This window comes from Neolamprologus brichardi, chromosome 23 (assembly GCF_056152115.1).
Source record: "Neolamprologus brichardi isolate AB-2024 chromosome 23, ASM5615211v1, whole genome shotgun sequence".
NCBI classification, from domain to species: domain Eukaryota; kingdom Metazoa; phylum Chordata; class Actinopteri; order Cichliformes; family Cichlidae; genus Neolamprologus; species Neolamprologus brichardi.
Genome location: NC_142125.1, coordinates 38,758,747 through 38,784,388, shown reverse-complemented (window position 1 = coordinate 38,784,388; position 25,642 = coordinate 38,758,747). Strand labels below are relative to the sequence as shown.

The 25,642-nt window shown below is 39.4% G+C and overlaps 1 protein-coding gene across 3 annotated transcripts in view; it reads left to right on the top strand.

Moving 5' to 3' along the window:
• Window positions 1–23,535, top strand: part of LOC102777708 (voltage-dependent L-type calcium channel subunit beta-4-like) — a 29,451-nt gene extending 5,916 nt beyond the window's left edge. Inside the window, exons 1-13 of one of the 3 annotated variants that reach the window (XM_006807122.2) lie at window positions 645–1,101; window positions 6,612–6,782; window positions 6,939–7,061; window positions 7,158–7,285; window positions 11,005–11,081; window positions 11,561–11,580; window positions 13,356–13,436; window positions 14,425–14,483; window positions 14,707–14,816; window positions 14,923–15,074; window positions 15,985–16,080; window positions 16,393–16,578; window positions 18,781–23,535. In XM_006807122.2, the coding sequence (XP_006807185.1) occupies window positions 1,057–1,101; window positions 6,612–6,782; window positions 6,939–7,061; window positions 7,158–7,285; window positions 11,005–11,081; window positions 11,561–11,580; window positions 13,356–13,436; window positions 14,425–14,483; window positions 14,707–14,816; window positions 14,923–15,074; window positions 15,985–16,080; window positions 16,393–16,578; window positions 18,781–19,044 (1,512 nt within the window). In that variant the 5' untranslated portion in view covers window positions 645–1,056 and the 3' untranslated portion in view covers window positions 19,045–23,535. Of the gene's footprint in view, window positions 1–644; window positions 1,102–6,611; window positions 6,783–6,938; window positions 7,062–7,157; window positions 7,286–11,004; window positions 11,082–11,560; window positions 11,581–13,355; window positions 13,437–14,424; window positions 14,484–14,706; window positions 14,817–14,922; window positions 15,075–15,984; window positions 16,081–16,392; window positions 16,579–18,780 lie in introns of those variants that run through there. The other 2 variants (XM_087835868.1, XM_087835869.1) reach the window with 2 other exon arrangements.
• The last annotated feature ends 2,107 nt before the right edge of the window (window positions 23,536–25,642 follow it).

The window sequence follows — 25,642 nt, the reverse complement described above, 5'->3', positions numbered from 1 at the left end:
CATTTCAAATGAAAAGCGTTTGTATTCAGTTGCCATGAAAATGGTTCCTTTTTAGTAATAACATATTATTTAAGCATTAACTGCTGACTGTGTGGAGAGGACTTTGAAACCACATTTAGGCCTTAATGCCAGGAAATGATTTATAAATATAAAAGTTACATTAACATTTAAAGAGATAAGGAGATAAGGCGTGTTTGGACTGTGATACCCTAAAAAATAGAAAATACTATGTCTTTAGTAATTATTTTAAGTATTTGTTAACAAAAGATTGGCTCAGGTTTAATCCAAACCATTCAGTACCTGACTTTTATTCTATTTTAGTGGTATTAGTGGTGTAGATGTGTCACAACCACATTAATTCTCAAAAGAAAATGAACTTCCATGAATTTAAATCCATGTTTCTAATAATGCTCCTGTTATTTTAGCTATTTAGCTATTTTGTCTTTCTCTGGAGAATAAATAAGCAGAGTGAGAAAGAGAGGTAGCAAGGAAATGGAGGGTGCTGATCCCCCATCCCCCTCCCCCGATCCCTGCTACCTCCCCGCACTAACAAAAAAAAATAAAAAATCAAGGAGAGCGCTCATCCAAGATGAGTGGACAGCCAGTCAGCCAATCAGCTTCTTGCACATTGGCTCTGTCATCAGGCTTGGATATTGAGGAAGGATCCACTGCTCTGCTGCTGCCTCTGCTGCTCTCGCTGTTGTATATGTGTGTGTGTGTGCGAGGAAGCCTGATGAAATGAAATGCCAGGATTGGGCTACCTCCAGGGAGAGCCTCTCCATCCTATAACGTGAGCCAGCCAGCAGCACTCTGGGATCGGGGAGAAGCTGCATCCATCAAGCGACGGGCCTCCGGAGGACCAGGCGTGATCCAACGGGAGGGGAGATTTTTTTTTTAAAATCATTCTTCTCTGCTGTGGAGAGAAGGGATTGTTGTCACCCCCCACATCCATCCTTTTTTTAAATCTGGGGCCCCCTCCTTCCTCGTCCGCCTACACTCTTTTTGTTTTTTACCCCCTCGTTCTTCTAGAGGCGCTCACTGGAATATCAAACCTCCATGTATGACAATTTGTACCTGCATGGATTTGAAGACTCGGAGGCGGTGAGTGTTTGGATGGGTGTGTGTGAGTCTGCTTTTGTGCTCTCAGCTGTGTGTTTTTTGATGGAAGTAGCTCACTGCACACACACACATATATACACACATATAAGGCCTTCGATGGGTAAGCCAACGGTACAGTGTAGCGTGATCGTGGGTTATGCTTGACTGGGAGGGGGTTGGGTGGGTGGGTGTTAGGCAGATGGCTTCTGATGTGTGACATTCACACTGTTGTGTGTCTCTGTGTGTGTGTGTTTTGCTTTATCTGCATGTGTAGTTGTGCATGTGATGGCAATCTGCCTATAAAGCTGTAAGATTGGACGTCAGGAAACCATCGGATCCAGAAGGAGCCATTTAGTGCTCATCACACTCATGAGGTGAACCAAGCCCAGATTCAAAGATTCAAAGATGCTAATCACTCGTTTCTCCACTCTGATAGATCCTCATTCCCACATTTGACTTTCTCAAAAATTGTCGAGCTGAGTGTTTTTTTTGTTTTTTTTAATCTGATCGTGCCACTGTGTGCTGTAAGGGCTCTGACGAGGCTTGGCGAAACATGCATCGTGATGTCATGAAGTGGATTCTGATGCTGATGAGTCACATGCTGAAGCTACTCCATTGGATAATAGCTCAAGTGCTACAGTGCACCCTCAAATCTTCCGCACAGATACATGAGATTGAGTTGAGCAGTGATGCAAAAATCATATCGGGGGGAAAAAGACGTTTTTATATGAAATTGGTGGACACATGGTCAAGATTAAAAACTGCAGAGACTAATGTGTTCTGACTTTTAATCTAACATTTAGAGATTGTGCCCAATGAACTGCATCCTTATAATGCAACTCTGTCATTATTTGCTCCTTTCTTTCTGACTTGATACCCTGAAACTGAAGCTCAGGCCTCCTGTTCTAAATTAGCACTTTGCCTCCAAGTTAAAACTGAGATAACCCAAATTATATCATTATGACATCAGCGGGGTTATTTTCCCCCAGACCTGACAAAACTCCCTTTAGAGCCACAGATAACACCATGTAACAGCTCTCACAGGCTGAGCGCGAATAAACTGTACAGATGGACTATGTGTTTGATACAGCTGAAAAACAGCCAGCAGGAACATAGTGATGTGTTTGTTCCTCTGTCATCTTTTTGTTCTTGGAAGTCCTACAAAAACACCCAGTTAGTCTGGGATGGGATGCTTACATTTCAAATGAGCAGCGTGCTGAAGTCAGGCCTTACCACTGCTGGCTTGTAAAAAAAAACAGCAAAAAAACAAAACAAAGCAGAAAGTGCTTAGCTGTGATGACTAAATTGATTGATCTTCTTGGGAGTAATGGTCTTCCTTAATTGAATCATCATTAGTGGCTGATTGTTTAGATTAAAACAGCAGAAGGAAGCACTTGATCCAGTCGTGTTTGAGCAAAAAATGTTGCACTGAAGGAATTCCTACTGGGTGGCTGGATGAACTGCTGCAAGCCTAGCGTTTTTTTTTTTGAGGCTCTAAGTGAAAGAAAAAATCCTGACAGGTTGCAAAAAAATGGACCACCGATATCCTGTATCAGATGTAAGGGATACGCAAGCAGGTGCCAAAATTTGTAAATTAAATGTACACGAATAGCATGCTAATAAGAAATTTCAGCATAGCCGGTATAAAAATGTTCAAATATCATCCAACAAAGTGACAAAAGCTCCTTTTCTCTGTCAGCAAACTACCTAATTAAGTACTTGAAGAAGATGACGACTTCTTATGTGCTGGCGATTGACATGCTAACATTAGCTGCAGGTCCTTTGGCGAATTTGGCTTTTAACCTATCAAATATTCTCCACTTATCAGCCTTTAGAGATATCATTATTTTGTGTTTAACCAGGTGTTTCCGACAGGTTAGATGCATTGCCCTGACCAGCTTTGCATTTTGCACTACAAATGCTGCCGAGAGCATAGAGTCTGCATCGAGTTTTGTTACAACACCTGCTTTCAGCTCGGCACTGCCACCATTACCTTGCATTTGTTCGTCAACGCATCTCAGGGGTCACGTCACGTGGCCTCCGATTCTTCTTCTCTAACTCAGATCTTCTCTGTAGGTGTATAGGGGGACAGTATAGTATTGCAGTAGTTGCACAGACACCACATATTGCTATTTTAATAAATACATTAAAATGCACTGACAATACCATTAACCAGAGATCTCTTATCCACCATTGTCCTGAGATAACATTAGCCAAGCAAACTGAAATTAGATTGGCTCAACTGAAAAAAAACCATCCAACAGTGGACACATTTAGCTGAACAACGCTACCTTCTAATTTGGAGCAAGCCAACGGCTCAGTCACACGAGTAAAACATGACAGCAACTGCTTTACATCTAAAATAATAATAGATGGTGGTCTGATTGTATTGAATTTTGTTTTACATATAGTAGAAGGAGGGTAGAAGAGAACTTTACTGCTGGTTACCAGCTGGTTGTATATCTTAAATGTAAATTTCTGTATATGTAGACAGCAACAAATATGTAATAAAAAATGGTTTATGACAGTGAATTACTGCATTATCAGAAACAGATTACATGTAATCGCCAGCTTGACCCCAATCAATTGCAGACTGTTTGTCTTATTAAGCGAGGTTTTCGTCACAGTGTTGTTATGTTTGGCATTTGGCATTTTTTTGGCCCAAAACAACAAAAGAAAATCTGAAGTGAGATAACTTTATCTTATTAGACAAAACAGGTATTAACATAGTTTAACTTTAAGGACATAATTTGGAGCTGGTATTGGAGTAACATCGTATCGTGGGGTGTTTGGGGATTCCCACCTTTAGTGCTGTGGTTACTTGGTAGTTTTGACCCAACCCTGCTGATTAGAGGTCTTCAGTTTACACAGTGTGTTTGGTCTGTAAAACAAGTCATGGGCAGATACTTGCATATGTCTGTCTTATAAAAGCAAACAAGGTGTTACTGTTTTAACTGCACCAAGTAAGCGAGCAGAATGGACAGTCATGTTTGTTAAAAATAATTAACAGTTAAAAACAGTTTTAGCAAGCTTTTTTTTTGTGGTCACATGACGTTTTCATTGAGAACCTTACAGCAAGGCCTGCACATTAATTTAAAAGCAGTTTATATTTAGTTTATATTTCATTTTCTTATTTTGATATTCTTTGGTTTTAGTAGTCCATAGTAGCTTTATTTTCTCTGTAGGGAGAAATGTATGTATGTATGTTTGAAGTATTTTCTGTCGCTATGTAGACTGTAGTTTGACTAATACAGTTTCATGATTGTATGGGATGATTGTTTCAGATGAGTAAAAAATAACTAGAAGACATCTCTCACTCTCTGAGAATTAAATGCATGTAGTCATGCAAACTGCTGACAGCACAAGAATAGAAATCCACTTTGTCTGAGATGCTACTGGCAGCCTACTCTTTTTTTTAAATATATATATATCGTTGATTTTACCTGTTCTGCATTCAGTGTGCCAAGCCACCACTCAGTATTTGGCACTGTGATTGTAAGCTGATGTGCATCGAACTCCAAAACTTCAGCAAGTGATCCCATAAACAATTTATCTTTATGGTGCTTAGCAGCTCAGATGCTTTCAGATAAAGCTAAAGCACATCCTTGTTTTGAAACGTGTCCTCTATCACCATGTGACTGAATGAACCTCAGAGCCTTTGTGCTTTTTTTTTGTCTTTTCAGAGAGAAAATTCAGGTCATTCGGGTGCATCTGTTCTAACTGTTCTTTAAAGTCCTTGATATTGGGACAGTGTTTTGCTGTGCAGAGTTTTTTATTTTACTTTAGAGGCCTTGAGTGTAGTTTTCATTTTCTTTAATAACCCTATCAGGAACAGAGTACTAATATTAGTTTGGATTAGCCATAACTTGATAACAAATTTAAAGCACTGTGACTATTTCCTGTTCTTGTTGGGCAGCAACTCTTGCTCTAGAATAGTTTTGCCATCTTTAAAGACAACACACTCCCAACATACACCCATCAGGCATAACTTTATGACCGCCTGCCTAATATTGTGTTAGTCTCCTTTTTGCCACCAAAACAGGTGTGCTGTGGTATCTGACACCAAGATGTTAGCAACAGATCCTTTAAGTTCTGTAAGTTGGTTCCTTCTTCCCATAGTGCATCCTGGTGCCAGATATTCCCCAGGTGAGCGACTTGGTCCTCCACATGATGTAAAAGAAAATGTGACTCACTAGACTAGTCTACCTTCTTCCAGTGCTCCATGGTCCAGGTCTGACACAGGCGTGCCCATTGTTGGTACTTTCAGCAGTGGACAGGAGTCAGCATGGGCATCCTGACTGGTCTGCAGCTATGCAGCTCCATATGCAACGAACTGCGATGCAGAGTGTATTCTGACACCTTTCTGTCAGAACCAGCATTACATTTTTTCTCAGTTTGATTTACAGCGGCTGTATCCCAATTCAGGGTCTGCAGCCTTAAAGTACGCAGCCTCAACAATCCTCAAGGGCCGCGTACTTAAAGACCGCTAAGGCTGGAAGTGCGAGGCTTGTGAAATGGGACGGTCTAGCCTCCGTTGCGCTGCCCAGGTTGCCTAGCAACCATGATACTAACAGCTGGAAACGTTTCATACAGCTTTATTTGACAGAAATGAAGGAGAAAATCTTTTGTTCATTTGTTTGTTTGTTTCTACATGAGTTTTGATCATTCTCTGTAAGATTAAGCTCAGCTATTGAACGGCGTATATTTTAAAGTAAAGGCTTTAAAACCAAGTTAGTACAAACGTCACTTATGTCACATAACTTTGCTGACATGTGGCCAACAGTAATGTTTTAATGTTCTTCGTTATTAAACATTTGCACATAAATAAGTGACATGATATTCAGTACTTACTTAAAGTTTACTCTTAGGGCGCCCCTCATCCGCCGTTTTTTTTCGGCAAAATTATCCACACCCACCGCCGCGCTGTGCATTCTGGGATATGTTGGGCCACGAAGTCTACACCGCCACGTCCTTAAAATTCAGGGAAATTAAGGACGCATTTGAGGGCCGCATTTCGAGCAGCCTTCAAATTGGGACAGCCTTCGTCGCATCGAGGTGACGTAATCGGCCTTAAAATGCGGCCTTTAAGGCTGCAGACCCTGAATTGGGATACAGCCAGCAACTTGTCTGTCTGATCACATGGGCCAGCCCTCTGTACCCAATCATCAGTGACTCTTGGCCACCACTGTTCCTTCCTTGGTCCATTTTTGATAGATACTGACCACTGCAGACTGGGAACACCCCACAAAAGCTGGAGTTTTGAAGATGCTCCTACTCAGTTGTTTAGCCATCACAATTTGTCCCTTGTCAAATTTGCTCATATCCTCATGCTTGAACATTTTTTTCTGACTCAAACTCATCAACTTTGAGAACAAAATGTTCACTTGCTCCCTGATATATCCCACTAACGGGTGACCTGTCAGTGGCCATAATGTTATGCCTGATTGGTGCAATTATCAAAAGATGTATCCAGTCTGTATAGTTTCAGTAATCTCTGTGATTTCTTTTCGTAGGGATCAGCTGATTCATACACTAGCAGACCATCAGACTCAGATGTCTCTCTCGAGGAGGAGCGGGAGGTGCAGGCTCAGGTCCAGAGCCAGAGCCCAAGCCAGAGTCAAGGACCGGGACAGAGCCGTCAGGAGAGGGAACAGCAGGCTGCCGTTCAACTGGAAAGAGCCAAGGTAGACAGGCTGTGACAATGTTCATGCTAGTTTATCTTTATTATGGATTTTTTCCCAGATCAATAAAAAGTCCTCAAGTCTGTTAGAGTAAGAAGTTTTTAATCATTTTAAATATACTTTTCTGATCCTCACTGAGCTTGTGTTTTCGTCCTTCAGAGTAAACCTGTGGCATTTGCTGTAAGGACCAATGTCAGCTATTGTGGCGCACTGGATGAAGATGTTCCAGTGCCAGCCACAGCCATCTCCTTTGACGCCAAGGACTTCCTGCACATAAAAGAGGTTAATGTATTTGTATTAAAACATCATAACTACGGCATATATGTGATGATACAAAATTCAATTTGATCTGATCCCTTTTCACGTTTGCATCTTCAGAAGTTCAACAATGACTGGTGGATCGGTCGGTTAGTGAAAGAGGGTTGCGAGATCGGCTTCATTCCCAGCCCTCTGAAGCTGGAAAACATTCGACTCCAGCAGGAGCAAAAGAGAGGACGAGTCCAAGGGTAAGTAGCACAAAACCACAGTCGTCGTCTCATTGTTTTTCTCACGTAAATCAAACCTTACTTGAGGATCATTTAAAGTCAACTTTGCACCAAAATTGTAGCATTTTTGATCGTAAGAAGCAAACATTATTCAGATAAACCAGAATTTGGTAGATTTTGTAGCTTCCACTGAGCGCACTACTTCTACGTGTTCTACTTGCCACATTTTTTTAAAGCAAAGTATTTAAAATCTCATGAATCTAGCTAGATGACATTTTATTTAAATGCATATATTGCTAGGAATGAGGTAGCATGGAAATAGATGTCAGTAATTTTAGATCATCTTTGGACAAATCATGGTTATAAACAGGTAGAATTGCCCAAACAAACAAACAAAAAAGACAAATTAAGCTGAGAGTTGTACAGTACAGTAGATTTTGGTAATAATTTAATTAACCTTTCCTGTGTGAGGTTTCGTTGTTTTTCTTTGCTTGACAGTGAACTTGCTATCTTTGTGTTTAGGATTGTGTTAATGGGACACAACAAGACATTTAAGCAATTCAACTTTTATATGGAACTACTGTGGACATGTTTCAATTTTATCAACATAACTTTTGTTCAGCTAATGAGATAATCAAATTGCTCAAGAAAATACTGTAATTAGTTGGGGGTGTAGGAAGGGAAGGGGTGCCGTGGGAATTTTGACTTGTCTTAGCGATGGAAATGATGATTGATTGCGATCCAAAATGCCAGTTTATATTAACAGCCTGAATTGATTCCTTTATCAGCTTCACACCTTTGAATATTTTGATGCAATACTCTTGACACAGCCCCTGAGACTGCTGTTTAACCAATACAGAAGTTAAAATAATTTCATCCTATATAAAAGCATGTAACTTCTCCATGAAAGCCTCGTCACCTGTTTGACTGTGTTAGTGTCTCACTGTGATTTTTTTTATTTTTTATTTATTTACTCTTTAAAGTTTCCTTTGACTCTTTCGTGACTCATGCCCATTTACTCCGTCCTCTCCACTCGTGTCGACTGTACCAGTCCAGCGGTTTCAATAGCTGTAATTAGCACACCTATCAGCCTTCGAGTTTCCTTGTGTGTGTGTGTATAATGTGTCTTGAATGTTCTGTCATCCAGAGTTTGTACAATAACTCACAGGCAGTTCCCCGAGCCTTGCTGCTGAGTTTAATACTAATCCTACTCGACTGGAATGCTGAAGCTTCACTTAACAGCGTGGCTTCTGTGGCTTTTTGTCATCGAACCTCACAGACAGGGAGAGACATTCGAACCCCCGTTAAACAGGACGACTCTGTGTCACTGAAAAATAGGACCACTATGTTAGAGATTTTTTGACTTACAGAGATCCTGGACAGTAAAGCATCTTGAAAAGAGATACATTTTTATTCATATATTTTTGTAGTATTTGCTTTGTTTATGTCGTTTACTTCACGGATTTATTATTATTGTTGAGTAAAATCACTTGTAATTTGAAGCCATTTTTTACTGCTTTACATATTAGTTAAAATTATAGGTCTACTTTTATATTATTTATACTTATTTTATGTTGCATTATAGAAGTCCACAAGAACTTGCTATGTAATAAAATAAAAAAATGCTCAAAGTAAATCCACATATATATACCAGTAAATTACAGGTCTTTTCTTCTTGTAACAAATAGCATATATTGTTTATATGAATCAGACAGTGATTTTTTTTTTTGTCCATGTTGTTTTCCTAAACTGTCAGATAATGCACAGCAAGCAAAAAACTGAAAATCTGATAAAATACAGATGTTTTTGATTTAACGATTAACTAACACGGGGGACTCATGCATTAACAGAGCACACATACAATAGGCTTGCCACGTATTAACCATGTAACACCTCTAAGTTTTGAGTGCACTTTATTAGGTACACCTTGTTAGGTGGAGCCCAGGATGGGCTTCTTTTGCTTTCAGAACTGCCTCAATTATTCTTGGTTTAGGATAACAAAATGCTGGAAACATTCCTCATAGATTTTGGTCTATATTGACATGACAACATCACACAGTCGCTGCAGATTTGTCAGCTGCACATCCGTGATGGGAATATCCCGTTCCATCACCTCCCCAAGGGGGTTGAGATCTGGTGACTGTGGAGGGCATTTGAGTACAATGAACTCATTGTTATGTTAAAGAAGCCAGTTTGAGCTTTGTGACATGATGTCTTATCCTGCTGGAAGCAGCCATCAGAAGATGGGTATACTGTCGTCATAAAGGGGTGGACATGGTCCGTAGCAATACTTAGGCAGGTTGTCGCATTTACATAAGGATCACTTGGTACAAAAGGAAACACACTGTGCCAGGAAAATATCCCCCAATCCATTACACAACCACAACGCCAAGTTCTAACCAAATGCTAAACCAGAAATCATCAGAGCAGGCAACATTTTTCAAATCTTCAATTGTCCAATTTTGATGAATCGTAGTTTCCTATTCTTACCTGACAGGAGTAGTGTCTGGTATGGTCTTTGGGTGCTATAGTCCTCCTGCTTCAAATTTTGCCATGTTGTCCATTCAGAGATGCTCTTCTGCAGACCTTGGTTGTAATGAGTGGTTGTTTAAGTTGCTGTTGTTCCTTATCATTTCTGAGCAGTCTAACCATTCTCCCCTGACCTCTGGCATTTTCACCAAGAAAGAAGGTGCTTACTGGCCCTTTGAACATGAACAGTCACATTTAAAATCACTTAAATCACCTTTCTTGCCTAGTCTAATCCTCGCTTTTAACTTCAGCAGGTTGTCTTGACCATGTCTAAATATATCCATATGCTGCCATATAATTGGCTGATTAGACATTTGTGGTAAAGAGTGTTTGAAAAGGTGTACCTAATAAAGTGTCTGCTGAGTGTATAGCTGAATAACTGAATAACAACGAGCCTCATATACTTTAAAAATGGACATCTGTAACAAAAAGCCAACCTGAGGTGAATTCCCAAGTTTCATGAAAATTCTTTTAGTTTTAAAAGAAGATGCAACTTTCACTCAGTTTCTGTTTAAATTATTCACTGTATATTTAAAAAAAGAAAGAAAGTAACTTGAAAAAGTTCTTGAATTAATAATTGTTAATGCTGTGATTAGTTTTGCCATACTTAAGATGATGTAAATATTTGAGGAAGATGTGAAGTTTTATGGGGGAAAATTCAGCAGTGGACCTAAGTGATGACAGAAGGGGGAAATTCCAACTTGGGCAACAAGCAGACACGAGAGGAGACTCAGGAGAAGTAGGTAAAAAGATATGCGAACTAAATGCACACCAGGGAGAAGGACAAGAGATGAACTCAATCAGAGAGTAATAAGGGCAGGAAAAGAACAAAAGCAGGAAGTATAAACACAGTCACATAAATTTCAAAATAAAACTGGAATCAACTATGCTAAACACAAAGAGTAAAGGCAAACAGACAATCAGGAAGACACGGGAAGGAACACAAAGAGAAAATGAAAATACTTACAGTAGAAACTATTAGAAAAATTAAGAAATATGGGAAACTACAGAGACTTGTGTTACGGTGTTCTGATGTTTAAGGTGGTTTAGCTGATTAAATATTAAATTAATTAAATGTTCAATATCATTAGTTTTAGTTTTTATTTCAGTCTTAGCATACTATAGATTTTTTTTTTTTTAGGTTTCAGTCCTTTTCTGAATTAATACTGTGGGTTTTTTTCTGTCTTTCTTTTTCCCATTGTCTTTTCCAGTAAGTCTGGAGGGAACTCTTCTTCCAGTGTGGAGGATGAGGTTTCTGCCTCTATCCGACCACTCATATCCTCAGCAGGTGAGAACATCGGACAGGGGGAGAGGGCTTTTAATAGCCAGCTGCCAGCTTAGAGCCAAGCTTCTCGGCCACAACAACATAGAGAAAATAAGACTCTAAAACCTTCCCATGTCTCTGCGTAGAGCATAAGTTCAGAGTTGTTGGTACATTTTCCCATGATCCTCCTCTTCCTCCAGTTGAGGACTGCAGGCGCTCTGAGACTGGGGCTTACCACAGTGTGAACCCAACGACAAGACTATGACCCCCCCTCTGAACTGCACTCATGTGACTTTGTGAATATAACCTTAGGACAATAGAACTGCTTTTTTTTTTTCTATTTTTCATATTATAGTTATCCTTGGTAGGTTTCATTTGTTATGGCTTATAATGGAAAGTTGCATATGTGAAGCATGTTGGAGTGTTTCTGAAATATTCTGGTGACTCCTCCTGTGGCAGCAGCTACTGACATCACTGTCGCTGTCTTCTCTTTCCTCCTACAGGAAAGCAGAAACAGAAAGTGGTAAGTTGGTGACGGTAAAACACACTCATATACTATCCACTCAATTCTTGTTGTTGTGACAGGAACGGGTAGCATTTAGAATAAGTTACAGTAACATAGCGTACAATGCTTCAGATCTACTGAAATATCCAACAACAAGTTATAATGATTCCTGTGACGCCAAAGTGCCATCACTGCGCAACATAATACATTATGATAGGTTCTTTACAATAAAAAACTGTGGATTAAATATGAAGCCACATGTGGTTACTTAGTCTTACTGTTGCATAAAGGAGAGGAAAATGGGGGAAATGGTTGACCTGGCTATACTAACTCTCCCCCCCCCCCCCCCCCCCCCCAAAAAAAAAAAAAAAACAAAACAAAAAAACCATTAACATCTTATGTCTAAGTTTATTATATTCACACTCTTCAGTTTGTAAGGGAATATGACATAGATCAGTACATATATAACAAGCATGAGAATTCATGCATCAGGCCATTTTTGCAGAAATATGTTGACTGAGTGCCAAAAAACCCAATCAAACCAAAGGCCAAGGAGTTCAAAACCAAGTAATCTAATCTAATCTAATTGAATCTAATCTAATCTAATTGAATCTAATCTAATCTTGTAAATTATATAAAAGTTGGGATCCAAAAAAACTTACCTGAAACATTTCTCATTATGAACATTGTTTACTGTCAGCTGATATACTTAGAGAGAGACAGTGTAATAGATCATTATAAATTGAATTAATATCTGAATTTTGTAGGCAACTGCATATGCTATTTGGAAATTCAACCACCCCTGAATGCTTAATGTGAATCAGTCTCGTCCATTTACATAATTTTAAGTTGTGCAGTTGAAAGACCTTGGTTTGATTCCAGAGAAAGTTAAGCAGTGATGTTAAAAGACTATGCCATGTCACCAAAAGTATTATTAATATTTACTTTTTCCTAAACTTCAATGTTTTTATTCACCACAAAATATACCGCAATCTGATATTGTTATTACCTTGTAATGCACAGTTTTTGTTTAATAAAATGTGGCTTTTAACTGTGTGAACGATCTACACATGAAATGTGTTGGCTTACATAACTAAATGATACCAAGTGTTTGCTGTTTTGAGTTGTACTGTGTCGTGGTGGTACCTTTATTGTGAAATTGGGTTCAACTGTAGTTTTGTGAGTGTTTGGTCAAAATCTGTGTACAGTGGTCGTTTATGTAGCAAATGATAAACACCGGTGCATTAATCACATTTTGTAAGCTAACATGTTAAATTAACGTTTATTTGAGATAATGTGTTAGATTTTTTTGTAAAGTTGAGTAAAGTTGGGACAATCTAAAAGTATTCTTAATATTCTTATTTTTTTTTCTTTTTGCTTCAATTGTGACAAATTAACTTACCATTTGCTACATGCCCTGACATGGCAGTAAACCAGCTTCCCATTTACTACGTGTGGTTGTGTGTTGAGCTGACTCTGCAGTCCAGAAACCCGTTTCTAGGCAGACGTTTCGCCTCGTCACTGTAATGAAAGCATAGGTATAATAATGACGGCTTAGCTTTATTTAGAGTTGCGGTAACTCATGATAGTGAACCAGCATCAGCGAAAGCAGGTCCTGCCCTTAATGCAGCCATCATTATCACACCTGTACTTCTCCTGCAGTGGCGGAGCCACGGCGTCTGCTATGAAAAAGGTTTATCGCAGCTGTCTGCTTTGCTTTTTCGTCAGTCTGTTGTCTCTTGTGGTTTTATTTTTGTCAGCCTGAGTGTACCGCTGCTTCTTTGTGTTAACAGACGGAGCACATCCCCCCATATGATGTGGTTCCCTCCATGAGGCCTGTAGTTCTGGTGGGACCCTCACTCAAGGGCTACGAGGTAAGCTGCCTGCCTCTACAGCCGAATGAACAATCGGACGTTCTCACATTAAAAGCAAACAAACATGAATAATCTGAATTTAATTACAAATAGGACAAGAAATGAGATGACTCCTGTACATTTTTCACTGAGTCCCCCAAAATAGCCTTCTGTTGGCACTGTTAATTATGAACGTGTCATCGCCCACGTAACATCCAGATTGCAGCCAGACTAGCGAGGAGACGAAGAGTTCAGATAAGAATATGTTGAGTAATTGGCAGATTTTTGCTTGTTGCTTCCAGTACTGCTGATAATTGTGGCTTGTAGAAAAGCAGAATACTAGAACTGCTTTGAGGTACATCTGGAGTGCCAGGTATGGGACTGCGAATACTCCTCAATGATCACCAGCTTGTAGCTAGCTGTGTCCGTCATGTCCGTTTAGTGCTGGGAAGTCTAGACTGTTCTCAACTGTGAGCTGTGAGAGCCAATCAAAACCTTTCAAAGTAAAACCTAAAAGCTAGGAGTGTCTGAATGTTTTTTATGTTAAACAATTAAAAATGCGTTCACTGTTATGTAAAATTTTAAAAATGTAAACGTCTTGGTGCTCTAAAGTATATTTGTACAGACAAATTATGGTCAGTTATTACAGTGGTGCAGGGTGCATGCCTTTTACCATGTTTCCTGTTTTAAAATACCAATTATAACAACAAATATCATAGGTAAATGAAAAGAAAAACTTTATACATAAACAACAGTACATTTCATTGATTTATGCTGCGTTTGGTCACATGGTAACTATCTAAGCTGATGATGTCATTACCATATTGCTTGCTCAGATGGGGCATCCGACATCATTATGTTTTTTTTTTAGCAGCAGTAAAGTGCCATCTGTCTTGTTGTCCTGGATTTGCCTGATGGATGGTGGCTTATTCATACTGAGGATCACAAAGCACACAAAGCCATATTCCGAGATTAAGTCCCTGACCAATTTTTCATTTTTGCTTCGCAGGTAACAGACATGATGCAGAAAGCACTATTTGACTTCCTCAAGCACAGATTTGATGGCAGGTAAAGACAAATTAAATGCACACTTCTTAGGAAGAACTATAGAACTATTTTAATTCTAACATAGTCTTTATTCACTCCCAATAAATGGTAAGTAAAATATAAAGTTACTTGCAAGAAGAAAAAAATATGGAGAGTAATTCTTATTGGTCCTTTTTCTTCTCTGTGCAGTCTTCAAAATCGAGTCAGTGCCCTGGTTAAAAAAATTATGTCTTCTTTATTACAGGATAACTATCACACGAGTCACAGCAGATATATCGCTGGCCAAAAGGTCTGTTCTTAACAACCCCAGTAAGAGGGCCATCATAGAAAGATCCAACACTCGCTCCAGTTTAGGTGAGTTTCACGTATATGTTGACTGAGCTATAGTCTGAAACTGTGAAGTTTAATTGTAAGTAGCGAGAATCATGCAAATGTCTAATGTCTGTCTTTGTCCCCTTAGCTGAGGTGCAAAGTGAGATTGAAAGGATCTTCGAGTTGGCCCGCTCCCTGCAGCTGGTGGTTCTGGATGCCGACACCATCAACCACCCTGCCCAGCTTCTCAAGACCTCCCTGGCCCCCATCATCGTCCATGTTAAAGTCTCCTCACCAAAGGTACTCAGATCATAGGCAGACCTTCAAAGAGGAAGATTTTTGTCGCACTAAGAAACATTTTTACTCTCTCTGATGGGTTTATTATCAATCAGGCCATGGGTTACAAGGTTATCAAGTCAAGGCTGGACAAAACAGGAAATTAAGCATATATGATCTTCACAGTGACTGTCCAACAGAGTCATTCAGTTGGAGACAAACATCGAGAACAAAGGTAATGGTGTCTCTGTTAGGCTCATGTTGTTTATCCACGGGTGTTACAGCTCATCACAATCACAGTGTTACCTCAAAACTAGCATGAAGTCCTGTACTTTTAAAGCCTCTGATGAACACGCGCGTGTGTGTTGGGGGATATAAATCTGCACTTTGGCACTTTTGCATGGGAGAGTATGTCTTCTTCACCTCCTCCCTCAGCACTGGGACTACAACAGTAACCACTTTGATCAACTGTCTGTCTTTAGGATTAAGTTTAATCAGACTGAGAATCTGCTGTTTACTGTTTGCACGTGTTTTACACGACATCTTCCTAGCATGCTTTTCTACTGTTGACCAGTAAAACTGACCAGTGTAACCAGGAAGAAGCAGCAATATTAGGCGTATAGCATCACTGCATTACTGAGGGCACGAGTCCTCCAACATGTTTGGACTGTTAGTTTATTTCAACCAATAATTGTTACTTGTTTTCATCACATTTTGGTCATAAAGGTTCTGGCTTAATGGTGATCATAAATAAATATTTTGAGGCTAAATTTGACACAGTTTAACCCCATTGGGTATAATATTTATTTGTAGATGTAAACATTATTAAAAATCCCAAATTCTCAGAAGAAGGTGCAGATGATATGAGCAGACAGTTCACCTAAAACTGAGATACTTTTGGTTTCTTTGTGTGCGTTTCTGCTCTTTCATCCAGGTTCTGCAGAGGCTAGTCAAGTCCAGAGGGAAGTCCCAGAGCAAACACCTGAACGTCCAGCTCGTGGCAGCAGACAAACTAGCCCAGTGTCCACCAGTAAGCCAACTTTCTCCTCCTGCGCTGGCTTGTGTGGCTCATTGTTCTCGTACTTTTACAGTTTCTGTATTTAAAAAGTTGCCCATAAACTTTGTTTCTGCACTCCCAAACAAATGCATCTTAAGGTCAAACGAGAGTCAGGGAGATTTTTATGTCCTGGAGAGCAAAAACTGGAAGCATTTGTATTTATTGAAGCCGTTGATATGATGTTTATTATCAGTACTCCTTGTGCTAATGTACATTCATAGCTGAGCCTCACATACAGTGTAAGAGTGCACATCATGTATTTCATGTGTCCTCTGCTGCTAACAGGAAATGTTTGACATCATCCTGGATGAAAACCAGCTGGAGGACGCCTGTGAGCATCTCGCCGAGTATCTCGAGGCATACTGGAAAGCGACCCACACCTCGATGGCGACGCCCCTGAACCCCCTGCTGGGACGCAACCTGGGCCCCACCACACTCACGCCCTACCCCACCAGCATCTCTGGACTGCAGGTACACATCCACCTGTGCCAAAATTATTTTCTTTGACTTTGATGGGTGTGGTTCAGATAATAAAAGTAAAAAGAGTAAACCCAGCCTATTGCAAATCATTTTTACTCATTCTCCTCTTCATTCATGTTATTTAAAAAGAGTTATACCTTCCGAGTTTGCAGCATTTGTTTTTTGAAATAAATTGTTGTGTCTAGTCACGACAGTTGGAGTTGTGGCATTTTGTTCTGTGGGAAATAACAGTTTGTCCATTAAATCTACACCAGAGTGTTGGCACTGTAGCATCCTGCATAATCCAGCTGTTTTATTATCAGCTTAAAGAGAAAGATCCCTGATTTAATGTGTCAACAAAGAAACCATTGATGCTTCCCTCTGATAACCTTGCAGATATGGAGTGAGCTGTTCTTAGTGTGTCTTCAGTGAAGAACCATGAAATGTTAAATATTTTCAGTGGTGCCAGAGCCTAAATTTCTGTCACGCTCAAAAAAAAAAAAAAAATGCAGACGACTCTGCGTCAATGCAAAAGTCATGTACACATTTAATCCATGTATGTTGACTCAGGCTACGTCCACACGTACCCGGGTATTTTTGAAAACGCAGATTTTTCTATGCGTTTGCACCTTTCGTCCACACGTAAACGGCGTTTTTGGTCACTGAAAATGGAGATTTTTTAAAAACTCCGGCCAGGGTGGATATTTTTGAAAACTCTGTTTTTGCATTTACGTGTGGACGAGAAAAACGGAGAAAACGCAGAAAATGCAGCGTCAAAGGTGTGCGCCTTTTTTGACGTCACACTGTGCGCCACGTTATTGTTTCGTTGAAATGAATTTCTACAATACTGTTACTGTTAATTGTTCTCTCTGCAGTGTTTAAATGCTTACATATGCACACACAGTTACTGTCCCTCCACACATACGACTCGGTTCTGCTTCTATGCCCCAGCTTTGTTTACTAATTCCCACCGAGGCTTCTAGACTTCTGATTGGCCAACATTTCTGCACGGTTAGGAATATATTGCCACCTGTTGCTTTGGCATGTTCCTAGCAGCGTTTTCCTTCATTTCTGCGTTTACGTGTGGACGGGATTATTTTTTAAAACGAAAACGGAAAATCTCCGTTTTCAAAAATACCCGTGTACGTGTGGACGTAGCCTCAGTGTGGACAGTAAGAGACAAGGATAAGCATGTTTATCAAAATGCAAAACTTGTCTAAGTATTTTTACACTATACTTACTGTCATTGTCGCTGTGATCTTTCTTCTTCTCCCTGCGTTATCAGCAACTCAGCACAGTCCCACATATCAGAGAAAGTTAAACCTACACAAGTGTGTCGTTACATTAATACAGTTGGTCAAACTTTTTTGCTTTGCCATGTGTTTGCATGTTATTACTGTCATCTGTTTGCCTAACCGCGCAAATCTGACAGTGCATGTTTGATTCGACCTAAATTCTATCTCTGGCTCCTCCTCTTTTTGAACAGATTTTTACGATGTCCATGCTAAGCAAGTCATAATCCTATTTGCTGCAGGCAGTGAAATCTACACCCACTGATAACTCCCCATTGGAAATTGAAAGCAATTCAATTCAATTAAATTCAATTCAATTCAATTCAATTCAATTCAATTCAATTTTATTTATATAGCGCCAAATCACAACAAAAGTCGCCTCAAGGCGCTTCATGTGTGCATTTGTGTGGATACTGTGTTATTAGAGCCCGTTCTCACTCCCGTGGCATAACATGCCGACGTTTTGTCACGTCCCGCGGCGTTCCTGTGGAACACGAAAGGAGACCTTCAGCGTTCTTATGGTACGTGGCGGGTTATGGCTGAAATCCAGTGCAATGACGCTCCCGCGGTAATAGACGTTCCAGCCCTGTATTCCAGCCCTAAACCTAACCTTATCCCTAGCCCTAACCATAACCTTTTTCCTGACCTTAACCAAGACTTTAATTATGTTAAGTAGCGTGTTTCTAAGCGATTTGAAAAAAAAGAGCGAACATGTGTAGATTGAGTCCATACGGTTCTCATATTTCCTCATTTTTCCGAGGTCGTCATTCAGGAACGTGGTGGGTAGCCGAAAACGTAATATGTTGACGATTTGTGACCTAGCGTAAAATGTTACGCTTTGGGAGTGAGAACGTGTTGGTTATTAGGTCTCTTCCTTTCCTCCTGAGCCTTATCTATGTCCTTGGTATGTTCGTGTGATTAGCAGAGCCAAAGAATGCGACAGAGCAACCACACAGGAGACCACTCGACCCCAAATGAACGTCGCAACCTGATGACGTCAGATGAAAACTACCACAACGAGCGGGCACATAAGGGACGCAACCGCATGTCCTCTGGCTCCCAGCATAGCCGAGAGCAACAGGACGCCTACCAGGACTACCAGGATCCCTATCAGGATGCATACAAGCCACATCGCAATCGCAGCTCACCGGGCAGCTATAGCCATGACTCCCGGCACCGGCTCTGAAAACACTCGTCTTGCCACAGTGGCCCACACGGCCCAAAATTCCACCCAAAATAAACGCTGCAATAGAGCCAAGATGGTCCCAAATTGTACCTTTTTTGCCCCTTTCTTTTTGATCTACTTGGCTATTTTTCCTCTTTCAAAGTAAAAAAGAATCACATTCAGGTATTTTCTTTTTAATCAAGCTGTCAGGGCAAACCCCCATCAGTCAACAGTGTGAGTAGTGAGGAGGTTCAGGCCAACATTAACAAAACTTGTAAAATTTCTTTAAGTTTCTGGGACCTTTTTGGGATTTTACTAACATAATGCTCAGCAGATGTGCAACACAGTGCTTGTTGCCGGTGTCAACAGTCTAATTATGGATAGTAGTCAGATGGTGATGATGTACTGTATGGGCTTCTGAGTGCCTGAAGCGTCACACCAGGTCAGATGGAAGCCCTCTGCACACAAACTGCTGAAAGGCTGCTGCCCCCTATCCTGGGCCATGTATAAATCCTCTCTTCATTTAGCTTATTGCATGCTTGTAGTTGATCAACCTCCGCATCCACTTCACTGATATTTTACTCTGGATTCTCCCATGATGAGGTGTAGATATGGAGGTCCAATTTTCACCTCGTTGTGGATAGGCGCTCGGTGGTGGGTTTGTGGGTTGGTTATGCAGATGATATCTGGCTGCTAGTTTTGAAAACTGGTGCTTCACATTCCCAAACTATTTTGCTATTTGAAAGTCACGTTGAGCAAGTCCAGCTTTTGTGTAGCATAGCTTCAGGATTTTATTTGGGTGAAGACCCCGACCGTCATAAGCAGAACAGACTCTGATGGTGCTGGGATCAGACCTCTGTTACACTGTAGAGGAAGGCAATACTGCTCTACTGCACTTAGAGAGTTAGACAAGGCAATAGCCGAGACTGTGTGATATTGTAGTGGATTACAATAGCAAAATTCTACTTGAGATGCAGTTGATACTGTTGAAATATGGACTGGCATTAAAACCAATGCAGGAGGACGCTCTTCAGCTGGCTGGGATGTTCTGTCTTGACATTTTCGCCCCTGCCAGCGTCTTGTTTTTCTTCTGTTTGTTTGCTTGTTTGACGTGAAGTTCCATCTGCTGCTGAAGCTACAGGTTATTTTGCATTTGTTAGCAGTAAAATCACAGTTACGTAGAGGTAAAACACACATATGGATGTCGGTTAGCATTAAGTCAAGTCACTGGTTAATCTCTGTCAAAGTTCCTTTTGTTGGCTTTAAGGGGTTGAAATGATATAAATGTTACACGGCAGGATTGGTTGCACCATGTTCGTTCCCTGTGTAGCTGGCATGTTTTCCTGACTGCAGAGCATGTTCCCTCCAAAGGTAAAAAAAAAAAAAAAAAGCCCACTGTAATCAAGTTGGTGTTTGTACAAGTATGAGGCACGTTTCTCCAAAAATATAAAAAAAAAGAAAAGAAAATGTCCCAAACTGCAGACGAATGATATCTCTGGATCCTTGAGGGTAATCGCTCATTCAGTACACTGAAACGACACAAACAAATATTTTGATAATTTAGAAAATGTTAAAGTGGCCTGCATGGTATAAAAGTGAAGCCATCTCACTGATAAGTTTCTGTTAGACCAGAAATTTGTTATATATTAGAAAGTGCACTGAAACAACCGACACAGGCTGAACCCTCACAAAAAAGGGCAGTTTGCCCACATGGTGCTTTGTATGGAGCATGAGAGCTGCTGTGTTTGCTAAGGATGATCTTAAGTTTTGTTAACAGAATTTGCTGTACATATCCCATTCTTTTAAGAGATAGTATTATCTTGTGATTCTGACTTAATCATCTTACTATTTCCAGATAATAAATGGTACCATTGGACCAACTTTAGGGTTTTCTATTAAAACAAAGTACTTTAAAAGGTATATTAGGTAACATTCAAGTGTCCTATTATAGTTTATGCAAATAAGAGAAAGTCACGAGGATAAAGTAAGGAATCACGTTGCGTGTTATCAGAAGATAATAAGATGAGTAAGTCGTCATGTTGACAAGAAAAACTGCTGGAACATTCTTTATTATCTTGGAAATTTGTGCTCTTTCGATAAAAACTATTGTAAATTCGACAGTTTTTTGGCTTCCATATTTCTCCAGGACCAAAAACACAAAGAACAACCTAAATGCCTGTTTTTGCAGTGTACCTCACAACTTCCTGTATGTGATATGATACATACAGGAAGTGAGTGACACGGCTACATCACAAGGATTCAAATGTTTTCTTTCACTGTATGGAGGACCAAACGTGCCATGTAATTAAATACTAAATTTAAACCATGTTTACTGAGAAATGAATTAAAGCATTAAATATAAAGTATTTATTCCCCCAAGAAAATCAATCAATCAATAACACTGAAAAACGGAGTAATAACAATCTACTGTAATAACACAGTGCAGTTACTTTTAACTAGTTTGCTTTAAAAATCTATTTATTTTTTAATAAGCTTAGTTTGGTCCCAATCATGGCAAAATCTGAGCTTGGCACACCTGGAGAAATGTGATTTTTAGGAAAATTACCATATGTACAGTAAGAATTAGAATGTGTGTCAAAAGAGTTTTCTTTGGCATGTTAAACAAATACATCTATTCTAAATGTTATTTCCCTTATGACAAAAACGATGTACAGTACTGACTGCTGCAGCACCAAATTAGATTGGTGCCTTATAAATAGCAAATTACTATTATTGTTTTGTCCGAGATCTATACAGAGTGTTCTCATAAACGTTTAATAGGAAGTGGGAGCTGTTTTTAGGCTGATTTTTATTATATTACTTTTTTTTTTTTGTTTAGTTAAACATGTTCAATTACGAATAAGTACAAATTGTTCACAAGATTTTTCAAATTTGATTCTGGTATGGTGTTCTTTTAAATGACATCAGATGGTGATGTAGCTACAGCACAAATAAGGATAAGCATGCTGCAGCCACTAGGTGGCAGCATGAGCAGGCCTAATAAAGTCTGTGTTGAAGCTGTAAAAGAAAATTAGCACTGAAAATCTTTGGTTGCTTGTGAGGTGCAGAGTTGTCCAACATAGGACATTAGCTTTACTAAATCTTGATGATATGCACTTCAGCCGGTCAGGAGGAACTTCTTCAAACTGTAGCATCTTTATTCTTTATTTGAATATTCAAAATCTAGACATGAACCACGACCCATATTTAACAGTCCCCAACAGTTCTACAGCCTGAAACAGTTTTGAGCTGTTGGGAGGCCTGATTAGATCATTTGGGGTTTTTTTTTAGAAAAGGAGGCTGACGTGACATAATTTGACTTTCCCTGATTTTAAGCAGCTCTTATAAATGGATTTAAATGTAAAAGAAGGTGCAGTGGATCACTTTGCATAGATCTGGATAAAAGTGCAGAAATACATAATTTATGAAACAAATTGAATAGCACAAATGAGTAAGCAAAAACTACAGTGGTTATTGAGCAGCTGTTCCTACAATGTGAATCTGGGATAAAGGCACAGATTATTTGTTTGCCTTTGTTTCCTGGTTATTTCCATGTTATCCAAATGGGAAAAGAGTGCATAAAACTACTGTTTACAAGCAGCTTATCTGTCTCATTGTGCCCCATAGCATAAAATCCATTGGTTGATTGAACAGCGAGACATTTACCATTCAAAATCAAACCAACCAATGCTGAGCTGGGCTGCTTGAGACAATCAGAAGGGATTTCCTGACCAGCGTCCCACCATTGCTCTCTTTATGAAGAGAAATGTAAGAATGAAATAATGCCACTTTCACTCACAGACCTCCAGACCTGCTTTTCTTTGTTCCTTCTGACTTTATGTGTCAGCAAAAGTTTCTCTGCAAGCAAAATTCATCTTTGATTGATTTTTTTTTTCTCTGACTAAATCTCCAGGTGACCACAAAACACAGGACGTGTAGAGAAGATTTTCTTTGGTATAATATAAAACACAAAAAAGAGCGAGAAAGTAAAAGAATAAACATTTATTCCAGTAGAAAAATAACACATGAATATTTGCTGTCAATTATTTTTATAAGAGATAAATGTACATAATGTCTTTGAGATGCGATTTGCTGTATACATGTGCTGAAATAAGACTAAGTCAACCCGTGTGGGACAACAGCAAGGTCCAGTATACAAAGTTTCAGTAATGTGCAATACAAGACGGCATGCTGTTTTAAAATGAGGAACTTCATGTACTGTACTATGCAACCGCAAACTGTGTACATCGCTTCATGCTGTGGCTTCTCCAAACACCCTTTTCCAAGCAGCTTCATCTGGACTTTTAGCGGATTTTTGTGTTTCTCTCTGTTTTTTTTCTGTGGAAGAAGAAAATCTAAGCGGCTAATGCGGTATTGCATGCATAATAAACCACTCTAATTTATAAAAAGGAGTTCAAGAAAAATACATGGAACTGGAGGTGACTGTGTTTCAGCCAGAGCTTCAAGTGACTTAAAAATATTTCTTTTTCAAAATAAAAGAGTCGTTCTAAAGTCGTGTGTTTTAAATTCTTTAAGCAATGTTTCACACAAAAGATAAATAAAAAAACCCAAACATTATTTGTCATCCTGTTAGAAGTAGCAATCAGAAAATGAGTACACTGTAGTGCTGAAGGGATGGATGTGGTCAGCAACAGTACCCAGGTAGGTTGCAACATTCAAATGAAGCTCAGTTGGTATCAAGGAGCCCAAAGTGTTGAAATTGTTTCACACCATTATACCAACAACAGTATGATACATTTTAGTCCATATTCGCAGTTGATCCACACTTTCATGTTGTTTACACCTAAATCTGACCCTACCATCTGAATATCACTGCAAACATCAGGACCAGTCAACATTTTTCCACTTTACTGTTTTTGTGTGTGAATAGGTGAATGAGCCATGTTGTATAAATTGCTATGAGTGCTCAAGTACAGTAGAAACCCCCCCCCCCCCAGTCCATTTACCTGAGCTGGATTGACTAGGTAATCTCTGAAAAACTGCAGATGAATTAAACTACACGCGAAAAGGTAATAGCACTTAAAAAAAAACCCACAACCTTACAGGTATTGAAATTTTACAAAACATAGTTTTCGCAAATGTTAAGTAAATAGTTACAATGCTAATATTTTACCGCTATGTCTGTTTCACATTTTCATCACCTAATTATAACATCTAATCTTGCCTCTGGTATTTTATAAAGAGAGAAAATTAATACAGAGTAGTGTTGAGTTTGGCTTACTGAGTTTATTCAGCCTCTACGGAAAATTAATCTCACACCATGATGTGTAGTTATATTACACTGAACAAAAATATAAATGCAACACTTTTGTTTTTGCTCCCATTTTTCATGAAGATCTGAAACATTTTCTACATACACAAAGGACCCATTACTATCAAATATTGTTCACAAATCTCTTAATCTGTGTTAGTGAGAACTTCTTGTTTGCCATGAACATCCATGCCACATCACATGTGTGGCTTGTCAAGGTTCTGATTAGACAGCATGAATATGGCACAGGTGTATGGGGTGCCGTTTGTAAAGTGAAACATGTTGAAATTAATGGCAACATTTTTCCACATTTAGCTCAAAACCTTACAAAAACATGTTTTTTCGAGTCATTTTTTACAATATTTAGTAAAATGTTTGTAACTTTTCATATTTAAAACACAATTTTAAATGTTAAATCTAAATGTTATATTTGATTCTAAATGTTAAATGTTAAATCTAAATGTTACAGGAAACTAAATATTTAGCTAACATGCAAATTAATTGTATGGATCCACAGAAATACCAAAATGAAAACTTTACGAAAACATCCGGTGCAAAAGTGTGCTGGTAGTAGTCGGATTGTGTCTGCTCTCCCCTGATGGTCATTTCTCACCTCCATGAGCGGCTTCACTTCTTGCCTAAAAGCCCGTCCAGCAATTTAGCTGAAAACATCGTAAGATTTTTTTTGTCTGCCATCCAAAGGTTCAGCAGTAGTGGACTCTCAGCAGCTGCAGTCTCACAATCGCTGCAGCACAAGTCCAGCTAAATCGCTGGATGTGCTGGTAGGCAAGTGAAGCCACTCATGGAAATGAGAAGTGACCATCGGGGAAGAGCAGACTCTAAGATGACCTGAAGTAACAATAAAATGTATAATGCTCACCTGGTGAATGGATTCTGACAGATGTTTACAGCTTACTGATATGAGCCACTGCAGCTGAATGCTGTGATCTGAAGACTGGATAGAATTACTTAGAGAGAGGCTGCATTAGCTTTTGGCTAACTCTGCCCAGTGGGAGGTGGGAATTCCTTCATAACCTCTGCGGTGTAGAGCGCTTAAATTGTAATTAAAACCTTATAGAAACTTGTGTCTTGACTCTAGAATAATGTTTAACTCACCGACTGCAAGATATTCAGGTCCTGTGGCTAGAAAATAAGCGAAGGTCATTACCCCTCTACCACCATTCTTGACTGTTGACATGAGTTATTTGTGCTGATATGTTTGGATTGTTTTTTATTTGACTCATAATGGCCAAACATCTCCAATCTGGTTTCATTTGTGCAAAGCACATTGTTCAAGAAGAAACGTAAGCTATGCTGCCATGCTCTTTTTAGAGAAAAGTTTTTTTT